At 42.1% G+C, this 24,877-nt stretch overlaps 1 protein-coding gene across 2 annotated transcripts in view; it reads right to left on the bottom strand.

The window, feature by feature from the left end:
* SFXN1 (sideroflexin 1) overlaps positions 1–24,877 on the bottom strand; it is a 61,958-nt gene that overhangs the window by 25,661 nt on the left and 11,420 nt on the right. For both annotated transcript variants that reach the window (XM_010808808.4, NM_001015574.1), the window contains exon 2: positions 19,916–20,088. In XM_010808808.4, coding sequence (XP_010807110.1) covers positions 19,916–20,079 — 164 coding nt within the window. In that variant the 5' untranslated portion in view covers positions 20,080–20,088. The remainder of the gene's footprint in view (positions 1–19,915; positions 20,089–24,877) is intronic.

Below are 24,877 nucleotides of genomic sequence, written 5' to 3' on the forward strand. Positions count from 1 at the left end.
GCAGTCACCATCTGCAGTGATTTTGGAGCCCAAGAAAATAAAGTCACAATTTCCATTGTTTCCCCATCCATTTGCCATGAAGTGATGGGACCGGATGCCATGATCTTAGTTTTCTGTATGTTGAGTTTTAAGCCAACTTTTTCACTGTCCTCTTTCACTTTCATCAAGAGGCTCTTTAGTTCTTCTTTGGTTTCTGCCATAAGGGTGGTGTCATCTGCACATCTGAGGTTATTGATATTTCTCCCAGCAATCTTGATTCCAGCTTGTGCTTCATCCAGCCTGGCATTTTGCATGACGTACTCTGCATATACGTTAAATAAGCAGGGTGACAATATACAGCTTTGACGTCCTCCTTTCCGGATCTGGAAGCAGTCTGTTGTTCCATGTTCAGTTCTAACTGTTGCTTCTTGACCTGCATACAGATTTCTCAGGAGGCAGGTCAGGTGGTGTGGTATTTCCATCTCTTTAAGAATTTTCCACAGTTTGTTGTGAAATGTCTTATTACTTGCTGCTGCTGCTGCTGCTAAGTCGCATCAGTTGCGTCCAACTCTGTGTGACCCCATAGACGGCAGCCCACCAGGCTCCCCCATCCGTGGGATTCTCCAGGCAAGAATACTGGAGTGGTTGCCATTGCCTTCTCCAATGCACGAAAGTGAAAAGTGAAAGTGAAGTCGCTCAGTCGTGTCCGACTCTTAGCGACCCCATGGACTGCAGCCTACCAGGCTCCTCCATCCATGGGATTTTCCAGGCAAGAGTACTGGAGTGGGGCGCCATTGCCTTCTCCATATTACTTGCTATATATTTCATATTTTTTTAAGATTATGGAAATGACGTTAAACAAAAGGCAAATCTGAGTGATTTTCAAGTTCAAAATGGGTTGTAAAGCAGCAGAGGCAATTCGCAACATCAAGAACTCATTTGGCCCAGGAACTGCTAATGAACATGCAGTGCAGCGGTGCTTCAAGAAATTTTGCCAAGGAGACGAGATCTTTGAAGATGAGGAGCCCATCGGCCGGCCATCAGAAGTTGACAAGGACCACTGAGGGCAACCATCGAAACTGATCCTCTTAAAACTACATGAGAAGTTGCTGAAGAACTCCACATCGACCTTTCTGTGGTCGTTTGGCATTTGAAACAAACTGGAAAGGTGAAAAAGCTCGGTAAGTGGGTGTCTCACAAGCTGACCATAGATCAAAAAATTGTTGCTTTGAAACGTCCTCTTCTCTTATTCTACACAACAACAGTGAACCATTTCTCAACCGGATAGTGATGTGTGACAAGTGGACTTTATATGACATCCAGCAATGACCTGCTCAGTGGCTGGACTGAGAAGAGGCTCCGAAGCAATTCCCAAAGCCCAACTTGCACCCAAAATAAGGGTCATGGTCACCGTTTGGTGGTCTGCTCCTGGTCTGATCCACCAGAGCTTTCTGAATCCCAGTGAAACCACCACATCTGAGAAGCGTGCTCAGCAGACTGATGAGATGCATGAAAACTGTGGCACCTGCAGCCCACACTGGTGGACAGAACGGCCCCCGGTCTTCTCGTGACAATGCCGGACCACACTTTGCACACCGAACACATCAAAAGGTGAACGAGTTGGGCTACGAAGTTTTGCCTCCTCCACCACATTCACTTGACCTCTCACCAACCGGCTACCACTTCTTCAAGCATCTTGATCCCTTTTTGCAGGGAAAATTCTTCCACAACCAGCAGGGGGCTTGGAAAACGCTTTCCCAGAGTTCATCGGATCCCCAAGCATGGATTTTTATGCTACAGGAATAAACAAACTTCTTTCTCGTTGGCAAAAATGTGTTGATTGTGATAGTTCCTATTTTGATTAATAAAGATGTGTTTGAGCCTAGTTATAATGATTTAAAATTTACGATCCGAAACCGCAATTATGTTTGCACCACCTAATGGTTTTAATTTTTAAAGGAATCTCCATTCTATACATTCCCACCAACAGGACATGAGGGTTCCCTTTTCTCTACATCCTCACGGAAAGTTGTTATTTGTTGTCTTTTTGATTCTGACAGGTGTGAGATGATACTTCACTGTGGTTTTAATTTGCATCTCCCTGACAACTAATGATGCTCAGCACCTTTCTGTGTGCTTGCTTGATATTCTATATTTTCTTTGGTTGAGTGTCAGCAGGCTACTCAAATCTTTGGGCCATTTTAAAAAATTGGGTTTAAAAGAATTCTTTATCTCTTCTTTGTTTATTTTTTTAATTTTATTTTTAAACTTTACATAATTGTATTAGTTTTGCCAAATATCAAAATGAATCCGCCACAGGTATACATTCTTGATGTAAGTCCCTTATGAGCTGTAAGTTTTGCAAATGTTTTCTTCCAGTTTGTGAACTGCGTTGTTGCAGTGTCTTCTGCAGTGTAGAGACGTAACTTTTCCCTTATTCTTTATGCTTACAGCCTAAGGAATCTTTGCCTATCCCAAAGTCATACAGCTTTTATCTTGCTTTCTTCTAGAAGCTTTATAGTTTAGCTTGTATATTTAGGTTTATCATTCAAGTTATGTTTACGGTTTTGTTTAAGGATTAATACTTTTTTAATACGAAAATCCATTTTTCCAGACCCACTCATCTAACAGAATATTCTTTCTCTACTGAATTATCCTGAGAATCCTATTTTGGGATCCTCTATTCTGTTCCAGTGATGTATATACCTATCTTTATGCCAATGCTATACTGTTTTGATTACTTGAGCTTGATAGTAAATCTTGAAATCAGGCATTTAATATTTTTGTTGCTACTGAAAATACTATTTGTAAAATTTCAATTTCCAGTTATTAACTGTTACTAAATAGAAACTCACGGAGAAGGCAATGGCACCCCACTCCAGTACTCTTGCCTGGAGAATCCCATGGATGGAGAAGCCTGGTAGGCTGCAGTCCATGGGGTCGCTAAGAGTCGGACACGACTGAGCGACTTCACTTTCACTTTTCACTTTGATGCACTGGAGAAGGAAATGGCAACCCACTCCAGTGTTCTTGCCTGGAGAATTCCAGGGATGGGGGAGCCTGGTGGGCTGCCGTCTATGGGGTCGCACAGAGTTGGACATGACTGAAGCAACTTAGCAGCAGCAGCAGCAAATAGAAACTCAACTAATTTCTGTATATTGATCTTATATCTTGTGATTGGGCTAAACACACTCTTTGCATTTTTGGTTGATTTTTCCTACACAGATGATCATGCTTTCTGTGAATGAAGACAGTTTTAGTTCCTTTCCTGTCTATACATCTTTTATGTTGCTATTTTTTCTTACTGGACTACTAGCCACTCAGCACAATGCTAAATGAAAGTAGTGACTGTTGAACTCTTGGCTTTGTTCTTGATCTCAGGGGAAAAGTTTTCATTCTTTCATCATTAAATTTGGTGTCTGTTGTAGGGTTTTCTTAGATGTACTTTATTCCTTCTATTCCTAGTTTGCTGAGAGTTTTATCATGAATTGATGTTGGATTCTACACTTGATCTTAGCCAAAAGGCCGAGAAGCGATTGATGTTGGATTCTTCTGTCTGCTTTTTCTGCTCTATTGAGATGACCATATGTTTCTCTGTCATAGTCTACTAATACAGTAATTTCCAAATGTTAAAATGAAATTGCATTGTTGTAATAAACCACATTTGGGTTCTGCTTATTTTGGGTATTATCCATTTTTTATGTGGCTAGCTTTAAGCTGTTAATTTTATTGAGGATTTTTGTGTCTATGTTAATGAGGGATATTGGTCTGTAATTTTCTTGCAATCCCTTTGGCTTTGCTGTCAGTAGTGTCATAAAATGGATGAGGAAGACTTTCCCCCTCTTCTCTTTTCTGGGAAAGTTTGTGATGGAATTGGTGTTGTTTCTTCTAATGAAGAAATGATTTCTTTCACCTGTGATGCTAACTGGTCTGAGAGATTTTAGTGGGAAAGTTTTATATTTATTTATTTATTCCATCTTTCTCTTTATTTTTTATTCATCTCATTTCTTCCTTATTCCTTTTTTCTCTTTCCTTGCCTTCTTTTGCATTGAGTCAATTTTGGTAATTTGTATATTCATAGAGCGATAGAATGAGAAGGCAATGGCACCCCACTCCAGTATTCTTGGAATATTCCTGGAAATGTCCTGGAAAATCCCATGGACAGAGGAGCCTGGTGGGCTGCAATCCATGGGGTCGCTGAGTTGGACATGACTGAGCGACTTCACTTTCACTTTTCACTTTCATGCACTGGAGAAGGAAATGGCAACCCACTCCAGTATTCTTGCCTGGAGAATCCCAGGGATGGCGGAGCCTGGTGGGCTGCCGTCTATGGGGTCACACAGAGTCGGACATGACTGAAGTGACTTAACAGCAGCAGCAGCAGAGATATTTTACTAAGATTTCTGAAATTTTTAGCAAAGAGCTAAATAGTAGGCTTTGTTTTTATATTTCTATTTCCCATAGGAAACTTTCTTATCCTCTTGCTATATAGTTTGAATTTTATGTATTTATTTTGTATTGATTAGATGTGCTACAGGCTTATCTTTCTCTAGGTTTATCAAAGAACTCGTTTTTACATTTATTTTTCTATTAATTTCTGACTTTAAACAAATACGAACTTCCCTGTTTTCCTTGAAAAGCAGTCTGTGGAGTGGTTAACAATATGTACTCTGTGGAGTCAGACTGTCTCGTTCCTATGCTGGCTCTGTCCCTTAACAGCGGCAGGACTCGGAGCCAGCTAAACTTTCCTGCCTTGGTTCTTTCATCTGAAAAATGGGCACACGAATAGCATTTACTTTTGCTGTGACGCTTAAATGAACGCATGTAAAGTGCTGCAGGCAGTATCAGCCCACGGCATGTGCCATGTGGTATTGCTATTTTCTGTTTATTATTTTGTGCTGCTCTTTAATTTCTTTAAGCTGAAGTCTCAGTTCATTTGTCATCAGCCTTTAATGTTTAATCAGAGGGACATGTAAAACTATAAACTTCCCTTCACAGTACAATTTTGGCACAATCCCCTAAGTTTTGATATTAATTTTCTCATTATTTTTACTTTGTGATTTTATTCTTGGTTTTTCTTTTCATACAGTTAAAGGAAAGGATTGAACAACTCTGATGTGATTAGATGACTGTGTTTAATCAAGTTCTGTCTGTATTTCTAACGGTCTTTTCTTTGTGTATTTGATGCAACATTAACCACTGTTTCATGAATACTGACCATGTTCATTTTCTCAATATCAATTTTCTTCTGATCTATTTGCCCTGAATTGAATTTTGTCTGATTTTCATACAACTTCCTTTTTATTTGCAGTTACTTTTGTCCTGCTTTGTAATGTTAGCCATTTTTATTACCTTCGGTTGGGTTTACATTAAAGTGGCATTGTTGGAATCTCACGAAGACTACAGATTATTGGTATTCATACTTCCTGAAGCTACACTATACATGATTCTTCTTTGATGCCAACTAACCCTTTGAGATATCCTCCCCCGAAAGGTCACAGATAGTTTGTCTTTTGGTAGAAGAAGGAGAACTCTGGGGTATTTCTTAGTCATTAATTCAACAATTGGTTTTACAAATGAATATATATGTCTTATCATAATAAACTGTGGAAAATTCTGAAAGAGATGGGAATAGCAGACCACCTGATCTGCCTCTTGAGAAATTTTTATGCAGGTCAGGAAGCAACAGTTAGACCTGGACATGGAACAACAGACTGGTTCCAAATAGGAAACGGAGTTCGTCAAGGCTGTATATTGTCACCCTGCTTATTTAACTTATATGCAGAGTACATCATGAGAAATGCTGGACTGGAGGAAGCACAAGCTGGACTCAAGACTGCCAGGAGAAATCAATAACCTCAGCTATGCAGATGACACCACCCTTATGGCAGAAAGTGAAGAGGAACTCAAAAGCCTCTTGATGAAAGTGAAAGAGGAGAGTGAAAAAGTTGGCTTAAAGCTCAACATTCAGAAAACGAAGATCATGGCATCCGGTCCCATCACTTCATGGGAAATAGATGGGGAAACAGTGGAAACAGTGTCAGACTTTATTTTTCTGGGCTCCAAAATCACTACAGATGGTGACTGCAGCCATGAAATTAAAAGACGCTTACTCCTTGGAAGGAAAGTTATGACCAACCTAGATATTCAAAAGCAGAGACATTACTTTGCCAACAAAGGTCTGGCTTGTCAAGGCTATGGTTTTTCCAGTGGTCATGTATGGATGTGAGCATTGGACTGTGAAGAAGGCTGAGTGCCGAAGAATTGATGCTTTTGAAGTGTGGTGTTGGAGAAGACTCTTGAGAGTCCCTTGGACTGCAAGGAGATCCAACCAGTCCACTCTGAAGGAGATCAGCCCTGGGATTTCTTTGGAAGGAATGATGCTAAAGCTGAAACTGCAGTACTTTGGCCACCTCATGCGAAGAGTTGACTCATTGGAAAAGTCTCTGATGCTGGGAGGGATTGGGGGCAGGAGGAGAAGGGGACGACAGAGGATGAGATGGTTGGATGGCATCACCAACTCAATGGACATGAGTTTGCGTAAACTCTGGGAGTTAGTGATGGACAGGGAGGCCTGGCGTGCTGCGATTCATGGGATCACAAAGAGTGGGACATGACTGAGCGACTGAACTGAACTGAGCATGTGTTAGGATTCCCTTTGTTCTCAAGGCCAAATAGTACTCTATTGTGTGAATATACTATGTTTTATTTTTTCATTCATCCTTCCATGGACACTTGCATTGCTTCTAGCTTTGGCTGCTGTGGGTAATGCTGCTATAAACACCAGGATGCAAATATCTGTTTAAGACCCTGCTGCCTCTTCTTTTGGGTATGTGCCCAGAAGCAGAATGGCTAGATATATGGCAATTCCATTTTGAATTGTTTGCAGAATCACTACATACTACAGATTTCTTATTTTTGAACTCAATTTTGCTTCATTTCTTGACCTCATAAGAAGGACTGATGAAGAGTCTATTTTTTACATTTTTTTAAGACTCTTTTTTTTTGATGTGAACCATTTTTTAAAGCGTTTATCAAATTTGTTACAATATTGATTCAGTTTTATCTTCTGGCTTTTTGGCTGTGAGTTCCCAGACCAGGGATCAAACAGGCACCTCTTGCATTGGAAGATGAATTCTTAATCACTGAAGGGCCAGGGAAGTCCCCAGGAGTTCATTTTTGATGTATATTTTTCTGTTGCCTCTCTAAACAGACTCTCTGGTATAACGTTCCTCAGTTACATGCTTTCTCCAGGAAACCCAGCACATTTTTGCTGTCCTCACGTGCTCAGTGCACAGATGAAGAGGTTGACTTCTCTGTCATTTGTTCTTTTTTAAAATAACTTTTTTCCTGTTTTGGCTGCTTATAACATTTTTTAAAGTTTCTTTGTAGAAAAAGAAAAGGAAAAAAATTTCCATTTTGTGGGGGTCTCTGCCTGCAACAGAGTGAGTTTAATTTCTAGATATTTCACCAGAGGAAAATTCTTTATTTACTTAATATTGCTTTGTCCGCATTTTTCTAATTTCTCCTTGAGAAGCATCAGTGAATTACGTCTTCACGCGCCACCCTCTATTCTCCTGAAATACAATCCTTTGCACACTCTCACTTTTTCACCTGGGTCAGAAGTTGACAAATCATGTCCTATTTTTAAATGGCTGGGAAGCTAACAATGGTTTTTCCATTTTTAAAGGGTGGTGAACACGCAAAACAACACAAAAGAATAAGACTGTAGGGCTCGCAAAGTGAAAATATTTACATCTGGCCCTTCGCATAGGGAAGTCTGCCGACCCTGGATTCTCACCCTTGGAGAGCGGCTCAGGTTCACCCCCAGCGTCTCTGTGTCTGCTTCTTCTCGGTACCACTGACATCCTGAGTTCTCCACCACTGGCTCCAGTGAAGGTTTTACTTTTGCTCTTACAGGTTTAGGGGCTTTGCAATCTCCTTTATGGCTTCGTTTCAACTCCCCTAGCTGTCTTTACCTCTCTACCTCTCTTCTTTTCTTGGCTTTTGTTCCAGAATCACAGAACATTTTATTTGTCAGAATTCCCAGAATAACATTTCTGCTCTCTTCCACTGCCTGTTTTCTCAGGACTTGCTCACAGGGCTCCAAGATGTTCTCTGCCCAGGGAGCCCTCCTTCTGCACGGCTGCGCATGCCAGGACCTGGCCAGCTCAGTGCTCGGCAACAGTTTGTAGACTGCCCTTGGCTTCCCTGACTACCCACGTGACAGCCAGGTATGTACCCTGCATGCATTATTTACGGCACGTTTAGGCTTCTAGCTCACACTAATCCAATTCTCAGCTTCTAACTTTCCTTGAGAGCAGGAGTCAGAAAATTACTGTCTGTGGCCTATATGGCTAGCTAGCTAAGAGTGGTTTTTCTATTGTTTTTTTAAAGGATTGTAAAACAACCAACCAACCAAAAAGGAAACAGCCAAGAAATTAGCAAGAACAGACAGAACATGCAGAATAAGACAGAAACCCTTTGTGGTCCACGAAGCTTCAAATATTAATATTTCTTATATGGTCATTTCGGAGAAGGCAATGGCACCCCACTCCAGTACCCTTGCCTGGAAAATCCCATGGATGGAGGAACCTCATAGGCTGCCTTCCATGGGGTTGCTAAGAGTCGGACACGACTGAGCGACTTCACTTTATTTTTTCACTTTCATGCATTGGAGAAGGAAATGGCAACCCACTTCAGTGTTGTTGCCTGGAGAATCCCAGGGACGGGGTAGCCTGGTGGGCTGGCGTCTATGGGGTCACACAGAGTCAGACATGATTGAAGCAACTTAGCAGCAGCAGCAGCAGCATGGTCATTTATCAAGAAAGCTGCATATCCATCAACAGACGAGTGGATAAAGAAGATGTGGTGTATATACATACATACATACATACATATATATATATATAGTTGACTCATTGGAAAAGACCTTGATGCTGGGAGGGATGGGAACAGGAGGAGAAGGGGACGACAGAGGATGAGATGGCTGGATGGCATCACTGACTCGATGGACATGAGTTTGAGTAAACTCCGGGAGTTGGTGATGGACAGGGAGGCCTGGCGTACTGTGATTCATGGGGTTGCAAAGAGTTGGACACGACTGAGCGACTGAACTGAGCTAAACTGATTGATATATATATATATATATATATATAGAGAGAGAGAGAGAGAGAGAGAGAGAGAATGCTACTCATCATAAAAAAGAATGAAATTTTGCGATTTGCAGCAACGTGGATGGAATTGGAGGGCATTATGCCACAGCCTTGTCTAACTCAATGAAACTAAGCCATGCCCGTGGGGCAACCCAAGATGGGCGGGTCATGGTGGAGAGATGTGACAGAATGTAGTCCACTGGAGAAGGGAATGGCAAACCACTTCAGTATTCTTGCCTTGAGAACCCCATGAACAGTATGAAAAGGCAAAATGATAGGATACTGAAAGAGGAACTCCCCAGGTCAGTAGGTGCCCAATTTGCTACTGGAGATCAGTGGAGAAATAACTCCAGAAAGAATGAAGGGATGGAGCCAAAGCAAAAACAATACCCAGCTGTGGATGCGACTGGTGATAGAAGCAAGGTCCAATGCTGTAAAGAGCAATATTGCAAATGAACCTGGAATGTCAGGTCCATGAATCAAGGCAAATTGTGAGAGAGTCATTTCCTAGGCAGGTTGATAAGGAGTCTAGGGGTCCCCAAAGAGAGAGGGGTCTGGAATTCTCAAGGAGGAAGAAAGGACAAACTTTTTTTCTTTCTCCACATTCCTTAGGATTATATACCAATGATGTATCCTGCCTAAGGACAGTCTTTGGATTCAACCTTCTGTTATCTTAAAATGTTAATTATGGGAGTAGACCTGGTCTTTACAAGGATGTATCTTGCCTGAGGACAGTGTTATCTTAAAATGTAAATTATGGGAGTAGGTCTGATGAGGTCTTTACAACCTCCAGACATTCTTTGGATTCACTGGAGAGTATATAACTTCATTGTTAACACTAGCAAGCGGGTACTCTTTCTGCCCCCTTCTGATGCCTATGTCAGAAGCTTTCTCTCTCTCCTTTATACTTTAATAAAACTTTATTACACAAAAGCTCTGAGTGATCAAGCCTCGTCTCTGGCCCCGGATTGAATTCTTCTCCTCCGGGGGCCAAGAATCCCGGTGTATTCGCGTGATTCAACAACAACCTTTCATCTTGGGGGCTCGTCCGGGATCCTTCAGGACAAGGTAAGGATGCTTGGAGCTTTAGTTCTTTGTGCTCTTAGCGAACACGTTTTCTGCTGTGCTTTACTAACCGTGTGCTTGTGTGAATGAATGGCATGCCCTGCGTGAAACAAGTAAGGAGCTCTGCTCTGCGGTTCCATGGTGATCTCATACAGCTTATGGCAGAAACCTGTCGGGGCGTTATACCGACCTGCCAATGCCAAGAGGCACCCAATGTCTCCTTCGGGAACCGACCAGAAATGGGCAAATCGTGTGGACTGAACTCTCCTTTCTCGGTCAAACTTTTCAGTCTCTTTGACCATTTCATAACTCCTTGGGAATTAGAAGTACTAACCTAATCTATCGGATCATAGACTTTCAAGGGACTTGTGATCTATACTGTTATTGTGTACTGTGGCTTAGGTCCCAAACTTGGATTGGTAGTCAAGAAAGTGTCTAGCCTCGCTAGGAATCGAAAGTTCGTAAGCTAGATGGAGCTCTAACTCCCAGAACATCTCTGAGGTTAAAGGTTACTCAGATTGGGACTGTGATGGGTTTTTTTTCTTTGGTAACGCCGGCTCTTAGTGGATCAGAGGAGGCTGTTATACTGGTGTGGTGATGCTTGGAAAGAACATCTCAGTTTTATGTTCGCGTCGGTCTTATTGTGGTCAGGAAATACTCAGGGTCATGCACAGGCACTCAGGTGATGAATGTTTCCCCTGGTAGTCTTAGCTTGGGAGGCATTCCGGAAGGTTACTCTGATTCACCCCGGGTGACATCAGAGGCAAGCAAGGTTAAGGGTGAAGAGCTGGACGTCAAGTAGGGATGCTATCAAGTCTACCCCTGGTACATCCCCACCCCATCTCGGTGGTAGAACCGGGAGGGACGAGTACGGCCCCTGCGTCGGTAAGGGACAGACTAAGTCCGACCAGGAAGGAAAAGCTTTTGGTGTAACGTCTGTCTACACCCCCATCTAGAGCAGGGAGGGACGCCTCCGGTAGAAAAATGGCCTTGGTCGCTTTTTTTCTCTCTTACAGATGGGAGCTAACAATTCCAGCCTCACTCCTTTGAACTGTATCCTGAAAAACTGGGATAGATTTGATCCCCAGGGCTTAAAAAAGACACACCTGGTCTTCCTATGTGATACTGCATGGCCACGGTATCCATTGGAGGACGGCAAACGGTGGCCAGTTGGAGGGTCTCTTAAGTATAATACTGTTCTACAATTAGACCGGTTCTGTAAGGAACAAGGGAAATGGGTAGAAGTAGCATATGTGTTGCCCTTTTTCTCTCTGCGAAATATGCCAGACTTATGTCCTAAGGGTATAGATTTGGGTGTGAAACCTTCAGCTCCCTCCTGTCCTCTTACTTTGCCCCCATACCGGGGACTCCAAACTGGGATTCAAACTGCCCCATGGAGGTCCAAACAACTCCTGTCTCAGTACGACCTCAGACTACTCTGGTTTCAGTAGAAACTCAGACCATCGAAGTAAGAGATGAGATGGAGGACAGGAGACAAAGAGAAGAAGAAAAACAGGTTTCTCCAATCTATCCCCGGGATCATATGCACAGAGCAGCCAGAGAGACTGAGGAACAGCCACACAAGCTGTTGCCTCTTTATGAAACACCCACCGGGAGAAATAATCAGTCTGTGAGAGTTAATAAGCCTTTTTCTTATCAAGAAATACAAAGAATCAAGGAGAATCTGGGAGACTATTTAGAGGATCCAGAAAAATATATTAGAGCCTTTAAAGGTGTTACTCTGCTTTATGACCTCACTTGGAAGGATGTGATGTATATCTTGGGACAAACGCTGACTCCTGAGTCAAAGACTCGAGTTTTGGGAAAAGCGGTTGCTTATGGAGATGAATGGCTTGGTAATGAATCAGTAGGGAAGAGGGAGAACAAGATAGCGGCCCTCCCCACTGGGAATCAGGCGGTCCCAACTATAGAACCAGATTGGGACTACAACACAGCAAAAGGAAGATGGGATCAGAGTCATTTTGTTAGATGTATTCTTGAGGGACTTAGGCAGGCGCGTTCTAAGCCTTTAAACTATGGCAAATTGGCAGACATAGAACAGGAGGGGAAGGAAGCTCCTGGTAAATTCCTAGATAGACTGAGAGAAGGCCTTCGCAGATTCACTGAGATTGATCCCGAAAGTGAAGAGGGAAAAGTGATCTTAAAGGATAGATTTCTCACTCAGTCAGCTCCAGATATCCGCTGTAAGCTATTAAAACAGGCGTATGGACCAAATCAGTCTTTAGATACTCTGTTACAACTGGCTCAGACAGTCTATTATGGTAGGGAATATGAGGAAAAGAAAGAAAGGCAAAAAAAGACAAAGAAAAGGCGGAAGCCTTCGCCATGGCTATGAAAAACAGCCATGTTCTTAAACAGCCTGAGAAAAATGCCCAGAGGGGCCCAGGTGAAAAGGGATGGGCTTGCTACTACTGTGGAAAGGAGGGGCACCTCAAGCGGGATTGCCCTCAGGCATCTAAGCCGCCCCCGGCTCCATGTCCGGTCTGCAAAGGACCACACTGGAAGAGAGACCGCCCCCAGAGGCGTAGGTCTCCAGGGTCGGACTCTCAAGACAATCAGGACTGAAGGTGCCCGGGGGTCCCCACACAAGCTCCCATCCTAATTACACCTGAGGAACCCCGGGTATTAATAGTTGTGGGGGGCCAATCCGTCGATTTCCTTTTAGATACTGGGGCAACTTATTCTGTGCTTACTGAAGCCCCTGGCCCACTTTATTCCCGATCCGCTTCCGTAATGGGACTGTCTGGACGAGCCAAAAGGTATTATTTCAGTTATTCTTTATCTTGCAACTGGGATTCTGTGCTGTTTTCACACGAGTTTCTGATCGTGCCAGAATCTCCCTCACCCCTTTTGGGAAGGGATATACTGAGCAAGGTCCATGCCTCTGTTTTCATGAATATGGAGCCCTCCCTTTCTCTCCCTTTAGTTGAACAAAATGTAAATCATAGAGTATGGGCTGATGGAAAATCTGTGGGTCGAGCACAAAATGCTATTCCTGTAGTTGTTAAGCTCAAAGACCCACACACATTTCCAACTAAGAAGCAGTATCCACTGAAACCTGAAGTTAAGGAAGGGTTAAAACCCATCATCGAAAATTTAAAGGAGCAGGGACTATTAATTCCCTGTAACAGTCCTTGCAACACTCCTATTTTGGATATAAAGAAATCGAATGGTAAATGGACACTAGTTCAAGATTTACAAATAATAAATGAGGCTGTAGTTCCTTTACACCCCGTGGTGCCTAATCCTTATACTCTATTGTCTGAAATTCCTGAACGGGCCAAATATTTCTCAGTAATTGATTTAAAAGATGCTTTCTATTCAGTGCCTTTGGCAGAAGAAAGTCAATTCCTATTTGCCTTTGAAGACCCTACACAGCCAGCTTCTCAGTTAACCTGGACAGTTTTGCCCCAGGGATTTCGTGACAGTCCTCACTTATTCAGACAAAGTTTGTCACGGGATCTACAAAACTTTAATAGTTCTGAAGCAGTGGTGTTACAATATGTAGATGATATTTTGCTCTGTGCTGAGACAGAGGAAGCTTGTTCGCGAGCCTCAGAAGATTTCTTAAACTGTCTGGCAGACTGTGGTTACAAGGCATCAAGAGAAAAGGCTCAGCTTTGTCAGCAATCAGTTAGATATCTGGGCCTAATCATATCAGAAGGGACTAGGGCCATAGGCCCTGAGAGAATTAAACCTATACTAAATCACCCCCTACCTATGACTTTAAGACAATTGAGAGGATTTTTTGGGAATCACAGGTTACTGTCGCATTTGGATTCCAGGTTATGGGGAACTTGCTCGGCCTTTATATAAACTTATAGCTGAAACTCAACAGGCCCAAACCGACAAACTTGTTTGGTCTCCAGAAACTCAAAAGGCTTTTAAGGTTCTTCAGACTGCTCTCCTGCAAGCTCCAGCTCTGATCTTGCCCACAGGGTCAGAATTTAATTTGTTTGTCACTGAAAGAAAAGGTGTGGCATTGGGAGTTTTGACACAACCCCGAGGGCCTCACCAGCAACCTATTGCTTATCTAAGCAGAGAATTAGATGTAGTTTCACGTGGGTGGCCCCACTGCCTAAGAGTAATTGGGGCAGCAGCTTTATTAGCACCTGAAGCTTTAAAAATAATTAATGGACGAAACCTTACTGTACTGACTTCTCATGATGTGAGTGGAATCTTACATTCTAAGGTTAATATTTGGATGACAGACAGTAGGCTTCTTAAGTATCAGTCATTGTTGTTAGAAGGACCAGTAACTAAACTTAAAGTTTGTGGAAATTTAAATCCTGCCACTTTCCTTCCTGAGAAGGAAAATGAAACACCTGGTCACGATTGTTTTCAAATCCTAACTTTAAACTATGCAGCTCGGAAGGATCTAAAGGATACCCCATTAGCCAATCCTGACATGGAAATATTTACAGATGGCAGTTCTTTTGTTCAGGATGGAAACCGTAAAGCAGGTTACGCCGTGGTGACTGCTGAACAGGTTTTGGAAGCAAAATCTCTCCCCGAGGGAACCAATGCTCAGTTAGCGGAGCTTGTGGCTCTGACCCAAGCTCTAGAGTTAAGCAAAGGGCAGCAGATGGGCCTGATAATCTATGTGAGTCTACTTCTGCTGACTCCAAATATCCTGAGTCTGCCGTTGGATCCTCAAGACAATGTCTTCCTGTCCTGGGCTCACTCCTATGCTGCATTCCACAATCGGTCTAACTGCTGGGTCTTCGGAGTGCTCCCCTCTTCGTCAGTGGAAGGCTTCCCATGGTGGACATGCCCACTTCAAGGAAAAGACTTTCTCCAAGTCTGTGAATACCTTCGACAACAATCACATGCGATGCCTCTTCTTCATCTGATGACATCTACCAACCTTAAAATGGACTGGTGCAACTTTGTACTTTAACTATGGACATAATGTGACTTTTAATTTTGATTCTGATTGTTTTGTTTTTGCTGTTTGCTCCCTGCATCTGTAATTGTATAACTGGATTTGTTTCTAGTCTCATGAAAGCTTTTAAGTTACAAATGGTTGCTCAAACTCCTGCTACTGCTGTAGCTTCCTCCAACTACTATTTGGGGCCCCTGGATCAGATATCCTCAATATGAGGATTAGGAGAATATGTTGCCTCACCAATTTAGGGACAACGCCCCTTGTCAGCTCCGAAGCAGTTATGGAACGAGAACGACGCCCCTTTTCCCTAGGCAACATAATTCTCCTCAAAGAAAAGGGGGGAATGAGAGAGTCATTTCCTAGGCAGGTTGATAAGGAGTCTAGGGGTCCCCAAAGAGAGAGGGGTCTGGAATTCTCAAGGAGGAAGAAAGGACAAATTTTTTTTCTTTCTCCACATTCCTTAGGATTATATACCAATGATGTATCCTGCCTAAGGACAGTCTTTGGATTCAACCTTCTGTTATCTTAAAATGTTAATTATGGGAGTAGACCTGGTCTTTACAAGGATGTATCTTGCCTGAGGACAGTGTTATCTTAAAATGTAAATTATGGGAGTAGGTCTGATGAGGTCTTTACAACCTCCAGACATTCTTTGGATTCACTGGAGAGTATATAACTTCATTGTTAACACTAGCAAGCGGGTACTCTTTCTGCCCCCTTCTGATGCCTATGTCAGAAGCTTTCTCTATCTCCTTTATACTTTAATAAAACTTTATTACACAAAGCTCTGAGCGATCAAGCCTCGTCTCTGGCCCCGGATTGAATTCTTCTCCTCCGGGGGCCAAGAATCCCGGTGTATTCGCGTGATTCAACAACAACCTTTCAATTGGAAGTGGTCAAACAGGAGATGGCAAGAGTGAACATCAACATTCTAAGAATCAGCAAACTAAAATGGACTGGAATGGGTGAATTTAACTCAGATGACCATTATATCTACTACTGCGGGCAGGAATCCCTCAGAAGAAATGGAGTAGCCATCATGGTCAACAAAAGAGTCCAAAATACAGTACTTGGATGCAATCTCAAAAATGACAGAATGATCTCTGTTTCCAAGGCAAACCATTCAATATCATAGTAATCCAAGTCTATGCCCCAACCAGTAACGCTGAAGAAGCTGAAGTTGAATGGTTCTATGAAGACTTACAAGACCTTTTAGAACGAACACCCAAAAAAGATGTCCTTATCATTATAGGGGACTGGAATGCAAAAGTAGGAAGTCAAGAAACACCTGGAGTAACAGGCAAATTTGGCCTTGGAATACGGAATGAAGCAGGGCAAAGGCTAATAGAGTTTTGCCAAGAAAATGCACTGGTCTTAGCAAACACCCTCTTCCAACAACACAAGAGAAGACTCTACACATGGACATCACCAGATGGTCAACACCGAAATCAGACTGATTATATTCTTTGCAGCCAAAGATGGAGAAGCTCTATACAGTGAACAAAAAGAAGACCAGGAGCTGACTGTGGATCAGACCATGAATTCCTTATGGCCAAATTCAGACTTAAATTGAAGAAAGTAGGGAAAACCACTAGACCATTCAGGTATGACCTAAATCAAATCCCTTAGGATTATACAGTGGAAGTGAGAAATAGATTTAAGGGCCTAGATCTGATAGAGTGCCTGATGAACTATGGAATGAGGTTCGTGACACTGTATAGGAGACAGGGATCAAGACCATCCCCATGGAAAAGAAATGCAAAAAAAGCAAAATGTCTGGGGAGGCCTTACAAATAGCTGTGAAAAGAAGAGAAGCAAAATGCAAAGGGGAAAAGGAAAGATATAAGCATCTGAATGCAGAGTTCCAAAGAATAGTAAGAAGAGATAAGAAAACCTTCCTCAGCTATCAGTGCAAAGAAATAGAGGAAAACAACAGAATGGGAAAGACTAGAGATCTCTTTAAGAAAATTAGAGATACCAAGGGAACATTTCATGCAAAGATGGGCTCAATAAAGGACAGAAATGGTATGGACCTAACAGAAGCAGAAGATATTAAGAAGAGGTGGCAAGAATACACAGAACTGTACAAAAAAGATCTTCACGACCCAGATAATCACGATGGTGTGATCACTGACCTGGAGCCAGACATCCTGGAATGTGAAGCCAAGTGGGCCTTAGAAAGCATCACTATGAACAAAGCTAGTGGAGGTGATGGAATCCCAGTTGAGCTATTCCAAATCCTGAAAGATGATGCTGTGAAAGTGCTGCACTCAATATGCCAGCAAATTTGGAAAACTCAGCAGTGGCCACAGGACTGGAAAAGGTCAGTTTTCATTCCAATCCCAAAGAAAGGCAATGCCAAAGAATGCTCAAACTACCGCACAATTGCACTCATCTCACACGCTAATAAAGTAATGCTCAAAATTCTCCAAGCCAGGCTACAGCAATATGTTAACCGTGAACTTCCTGATGTTCAAGCTGGTTTTTAAAAAGGCAGAGGAACCAGAGATCAAATTGCCAACATCCACTGGATCATGGAAAAAGCAAGAGAGTTCCAGAAAAACATCTATTTCTGCTTTATTGACTATGCCAAAGCCTTTGACTGTGTGGATCACAATAAACTGTGGAAAATTCTGAAAGAGATGGGAATACCAGACCACCTGATCTGCCTCTTGAGAAATCTGTATGCAGGTCAGGAAGCAACAGTTAGAACTGGACATGGAACAACAAACTGGTTCCAAATAGGAGAAGGAGTACGTCAAGGCTGTATACTGTCACCCTGTTTATTTAACTTATATGCAGAGTACATCATGAGAAATGCTGGACTGGAAGAAACACAAGCTGGAATCAAGATTGCCGGGAGAAATATCAATAACCTCAGATATGCAGATGACACCACCCTTATGGCAGAAAGTGAAGAGGAACTAAAAAGCCTCTTGATGAAAGTGAAAGTGAAGAGTGAAAAAGTTGGCTTAAAACTCAACATTCAGAAAACAAAAATCATGGCATCCGGTCCCATCACTTCATGGGAAATAGATGGGGAAACAGTGGAAACAGTGTCAGACTTTATTTCTCTGGGCTCCAAAATCACGCAGATGGTGATTGCAGCCATGAAATTAAAAGACGCTTACTCCTTGGAAGGAAAGTTATGACCAACCTAGATAGCATATTCAAAAGCAGAGACATTACTTTGCCAACAAAGGTCTGGCTTGTCAAGGCTATGGTTTTTCCAGTGGTCATGTATGGATGTGAGAGTTGGACTGTGAAGAAGACTGAGCGCCAAAGACTTGATGCTTTTTAACTGTGGTGTTGGAGAAGACTCTTGAGAGTCCCTTGGACTGTAGGGAGATCCAACCAGTCCATCCTAAAGGAGATCAGCCCTAGGATTTCTTTGGAAGGAATGATGGTAAAGCTGAAACTCCAGTACTTTGGCCACCTCATGCGAAGAGTTGACTCATTGGAAAAGACTCTGATGCTGGGAGGGATTGGGGGCAGGAAGAGAAGGGGACGACAGAGGATGAGATGGCTGGATGGCATCACTGACTCGATGGACGTTGAGTCTGGGTGAACTCCGGGAGTTGGTGATGGACAGGGAGGCCTGGCGTGCTGCGATTCATGGGGTCGCAAAGAGTCGGACACGACTGAGCGACTGAACTGAACTGAACTGAATGCTAACTAAGTGAAATGTGGCAGACAGAGAAAAATGAATATTGTATATTATTGCTTATATATGGGATCTAAAAAATACAACAAACCAGTGAATACAACAAAAAAAAGAATCAGGCACACAGATACAGAGAACAAACTAGTGGTTTTAAGTTGGGGGAGGGGGCAGTATATGGGTGGCAGACTGGGAGGTATAAACCACTGGGTATAAGACAGGCTCAAGGACGTATTTCAGAAGATAGCATACAGTTATTTTGTTAACAACTGTAAATTGAGTATAGCCTTTAAAAATTGCATTAAAAAATTTAAAAATAAATGAAAGTTGTGACTATTGCCCTAGAGCTCATGCCTCTTCTCTACCTCATGCCTGGCTCTTTGAACTGACCAAATCCATCCCAAACCTACAAACCATGCCACCAGCATCCTTCCCATCTGAGCTGCTATATGTGGGGTTTATTCGTTGAGGCTCTATCTAAGAAGAAGCGAGCAACGTACCCTAATTCCTGACAACTTGGTTCTGTAAGAGGTGGTCTCCACCTGGAGACAGAAGGATGTGGATGCAGGAGTAGCTGTATCACAGAGTGGGAGGCAGGGCACCTCACAGATCGGCACTTATGAGTTGGAGGATGGTTGTCTTATATTCAGGTTATTATGAACCTTGGATATTTCTGTTAAGGGTCAGCAATGGGGCACAAAACCTGTCTTCTTATTTCTCACTTTTTTTTTCTTTTGATGAAAAGGATTCAATTGCAAAAACATGTTGAAAACTCACTAAGAGAAGGTTTAAGACAAGAGGCCATCAGGACGATCTATTAACACATTAAGTCAAAAGGCATACCGCTAGAGTTACCTGTCGGAGAAGGCAACGGCACCCACTGCAGTCCTCCTGCCTGGAAAATCCCATGGACGGAGGAGCCTGGTGGGCTGCAGTCCATGGGGTCGCTAGACTCGGACACGACTGAGTGACTTCACTTTCACTTTTCACTTTCATGCATTGGAGGAGGAAATGGCACCCCACTCCAGTGTTCTTGCCTAGAGAATCCCAGGGACAGGAAGCCTGGTGGGCTGCTGTCTATTGGGTCGCACAGAGTCAGACACGACTAAAGCGACGTAGCAACAGCAGCAGCAGCAGCAGTATTACCTGTAATCATGGACTACTTTCCTTGCCGCCTCCAGCTGTTCGTTGGTTAACAGAATGTTCCTGGGATCAGTTACAGTGAAGAAATGTTTGGCTCGTCCAATGAAAGTGCTTTGATCCCATCGAGGTTCCTTGATGTTAATGTTTGGTGGAAGTTCTCCAGACATCTTCCTGGACTGGAGAGGATCAGAAAGACAAGCTGATTTAAGATTTATAATGTTACCATACAATTGGAAACTTTGTAATCACACTAAAGAGTTACAGACACTTCAGTTTGCGAAAATAACTTTGTAATAAATGGCAGAGAACAATTTAAGTCCAAAGCTAAATTTGTTTGCAAATCTCAGTTGATCCTAAACAAATTTCAATAATTTCCCACACAATTGTTTTTAAAAGGACATAGTATTTCATCATCCCTTACTTTTAAAAAGCTATCCTTTAGGAAAAAATTAAAATATGAAAAGTTAGAAATAACATCAACAGTAATCAACTGAAGCTTGAAATTCTTTTTCTGGGTGAAAGAAACATCAAACTACTACTGCATTCTGGTTTACTAAATCTGTTATTCCTACAAGTAGAAGTGACTAATGCAAAAAAAGGGTCAATGCTAAAAATTCTACAATTAAAAAAAGATTCAGATTCATTCAGCCTTATTCAGCATAAAAACCACCAATCAAAAATGAAAAAGTATGCTCTTCAATCTAACAGGGTCATAATGGGAAAAACACATTTTACCAACCCCATGAATAGTCATAACATGGGAGCATATAATTTTTCTCATAAAGTATGTATTTTCTGGCTAAGAACCCTTACTTTTTTCTAAAGTAACTAATTTCTTTCTCTGAGTAATATATGTTTATTGTTAGAACTGCTCTGTATTGTTGTAATATATGCTTATTGTACTATTTTGAATAATATAAGTTTATGTTAGAAAATAAAGAATACAGAAACAAAATTTACTATAATTTAGCCATTCTGAAATAACTATTGTTGCTCTCTTTGTATATTTCTTTGCAGATATTTTCTATACATATTATCATCTAATTAAAACAAATAACAAAGTTGATTTCATACTTGGTATTTTAATACCCTGACTATTTCTTGCACTTACTTCATAAGCACCCCCTATGGCACTAAATATTCATTTGGGGTATTTAGCAACACCTTCAAAGTTTATGTTATTTTAAAGTAACGCTGTATCACTGTCTACTAATTTTTTCCCTCGTCGCTAGTGACTTCCTTAAACTATATCTCTCTGTACAATATTAGAAGGTCCAAGGATTTGGTCACTATTATGGCTTCAAACCACTGCTTTCTCATACTGGTTTCCTCCTCTTCCATTTCTAATATTGGTTCTTCTAGTAGCTTTCTTTTCCAGGTCATTTTTTCATTAAGTTAATTTTCAGTGCTTCACTAGATGGCAGGTGTTTTAAGATGTCAGTCCTGCCATTTAAACTTTATTAGAATCTCAAATTAACATGTATCGTGGCTCACGGGATCAAAATCAAGCATGTTAGGCCCGCAGATGTGAGGAATGTAGTGTATGTGAAATAGCGGGTCAGTGAGAGTGAGAAAGTAAAAAATTAGCCCTATTATTCTTAAAACAGGCTGAGATGACAAACAGATAAAGTCAGCTGTGAAGTTAACTGGAAACCATATTTCTCCCAGGGGCTTCCCTGGTGGCTCAGACAGTAAAGAATCTGCCTGCAATGTGGGAGACTCAGGTTTGATCCCTGGGTTGGGAAGGTCCCCTGGAGAAGGGAATGTCAACCCACTCTAGTATTCTTGCCTGGAATTTCATGAACAGAGGAGCCTGGTGGGCTACAGTCCATGGGGTTGCAAAGAGTCAGACATGACTAAGCGACTAACACTTCCTTTCATATTTCTCTGAAACTCATAATACAGCTAAAAGGTGTCATAACGACCCCATTTTTTGGGTGACCCCGCTTTCTTATCTCACTTGTGGATAAGAAACCTTGTTCTCCATAATCACAGACTGTCAGAAACTTTGTTGTTTGAAATAAAACTTGGAAGAATGAAATATCCCACTTTTGACACAGAAAAGGAGCCTGGATTTCCAGCCCAGGAGGACAGTTTCAGATTAAGGAGTTTCTGGAAACAATATTCCAAATCTTTCTTAACTTTGCTGTTTCCACAGAAACAAGGTCAAGGGGCTACTTCATGGTTCAGAGCTTCACAGCCAGCCCTGCTCTGCTGCTGCTGCTAAGTCACTTTAGTCATGTCCGACTCTGTGTGACCCCATAGACGGCAGCCACCAGGCTCCCTCGTCCCGGGGATTCTCCAGGCAAGAGTACTGGAGTAGGGTGCCATGGCCTTCTCCAAGCCCTGCTCTGAGTCAATCATAATATTTCTTCATTAAGCTTCCCTAAATTCCACCATTCTCCAAGATGCTCTCAAAGACCTATCTCTTCCTTTGTTGTTGAGACAGCCCCAGTTCCTCCACTGTTATTTCTCTCACTGAAATACACACGACTTTATTTAACTAAGGTTTGTCCCTGCTAGTTTTGAGCCAGTTCTGCTACGATAAAAGAAGTGTCTAAATTTCAAATTAGGGCACCTTTAAGTCATGCATGTTAAGTCCGGATATACGAGGAAACACTTCAAAGAGCTGGGTCACTGTATGAAGAAATGTCCAAATTTCAATAAGACTACGTAAGATATATTATCTATAAAACATATAAAAAGTAAAACAGAAACTCCAATTCATGCCCAGGAAAATAGGAATCAGACTTGTGTGCAGGGACTTAGGGCTCTGCTGAGGGACTTTAGTGACCTCTAGGGGACTGGAGTGCTGTACTCAATATGCCGGCAAGTTTGGAAAACTCAGCAGTGGCCACAGGACTGGAAAAGGTCAGTTTTCACTCCAATCCCAAAGAAAGGCAATGCCAAAGAATTTTCAAACTACTGCACAATTGCACTCATCTCACACACTAGCAAAGTAATACTCAAAATTCTCCAAGCTGAGCTTCAGTAGTATGTGAACTGTGAACTTCTAGATATTCAAGCTGGATTTAGAAAAGGCAAAGGAACCAGAGATCAAACTGCCAACATCCATTAGATCATCAAAAAAGCAAGAGAGTTCCAGAAAAACATCTACTTCTGCTTTGTTGACTACGCCAAAGCCTTTGACTGTGTGGATAACAACAAACTGTGGAAAATTCTGAAAGAGATGGAAATACGAGACCACCTGATCTGCCTCCTGGAAAATCTGTATGCAGGTCAAAAAGCAACAGTTAGAACTGGACATGGAACAACAGACTGGTTCCAAATAGGGAAAGGAGTACGTCAAGGCTGTATATTGTCACCCTGCTTATTTAACTTATATGCAGAGAACGTCATGCAAAATGCCGGGCTGGATGAAGCACAAGCTGGAATCAAGATTGCTGAAGAAATATCAATAACCTCAGATATGCAGATGACACTATCCTTATGGCAGAAAGCAAAGAAGAACTAAAGAGCTTCTTGATGAAAGTGAAAGAGGAGAGTGAAAAAGTTGGCTTAAAATTCAACATTCAGAAAACTAAGATCATGGCATCTGGTCCCATCATTTCATGGCAAATAGTTGGGGAAACAATGGAAACACTGCCAGGCTTTATTTTCTTGGGCTCCCAAATCACTGCAGATGGTGATTACAGCCATGAAATTAAAAGACACTTGATCCTTGGAAGAAAAGCTATGATCAACTGAGACATCAGATTAAAAAGCAGAGACATTACGTTGCTGACAAAGATCTGTCTAGTCAAAGCTATGGTTTTTCCAGTAGTTGTGTATATGTGAGAGTTGGACTATAAAGAAAGATGAGCACTGAAGAATTGATGCTTTTACACTGTGGTGTTGGAGAAGACTCTTGAAAGTCCCTTGGACTGCAAGAGGATCCAATCAGTCCATACTAAAGGAAATCAGTCCTAAATATTCATTGGAAGGACTGATGCTGAAGCTGAAACTCCAACACTTTGGCCACCTGATGCAAAGAACTGACTCATTGGAAAAAACCCTGATGCTGGGAAAGACTTAGGGCAGGAGGAGAAGGGGACCACAGAGGATGAGATGGTTGGATGGCATCACCGACTCAATGGACATGGGTTTGGGTAAACTCTGGGAGTTGGTGATGGACAGGGAGGCCTGGCGTGCTGCAGTCCATGGGGTCGCAAAGAGTTGGACACGACTGAGCGACTGAACGAAACTGAGGGGAGTGGAGGGGATTCATACTCAACCACAGTAGGTCTGCTTTCATCTGCCTTCTACAGCTGTGTTTTACGGCAACGATCTTTTAAAAAGAGGGTTCTACTGCTGGGGGGAAGAAAAGCAAAAAAGCAAAAAGTTGAAAATCACTGTAGGAGACAATAAAATGAAGATCTCTGAGATAACTCATAAAGGTACAGAAGGTCTCACGTGTTTTTCACTCCGGCTCCCTGAGGGCGCCTGAGCCTGTCTGATCGGTGTGTCTTAAACTGTGTGGTCAAAGCCCTGCTTGGTTTCTTCCCATTTCCAATCCCCTGTCTTGAGCCAATGCTTTCGTAAACTAGATTAAAAATAAATTTTGAAAAAGGCTGGACACAAAAAAGTCCCAATTTTTTATTATTGATCAGCAGATATTAACATAATAGAACTCTAACATGGTTTTATGGAAGTTTCTCAGCACTTCCAATTCCTGTGCTTTTTCCAGTATGGATCTATAACACACAGTTCACACTGGCTTTGCCTCAGGATCATCATTTGAATTTCCACTTATGCATATAGGTCACAGTTTGTTTCTACAGTTATACTTTCTATGCTGTAATAATTAAACCAGATAATCTGGTCAAACTCACTCCCATTTCTGAATGGTATAGTTCCTATACTCTACACTGCAGTAGGTCACAGATTAAATACAGAAGAAATTCTTGCCAAGACCAGACTTACAGGTTTCTTCTTTCTTTAAAGTCTAGAAAATTCTGCTACCTT

Source organism: Bos taurus, chromosome 10, assembly GCF_002263795.3.
Source record: "Bos taurus isolate L1 Dominette 01449 registration number 42190680 breed Hereford chromosome 10, ARS-UCD2.0, whole genome shotgun sequence".
NCBI lineage: Eukaryota > Metazoa > Chordata > Mammalia > Artiodactyla > Bovidae > Bos > Bos taurus.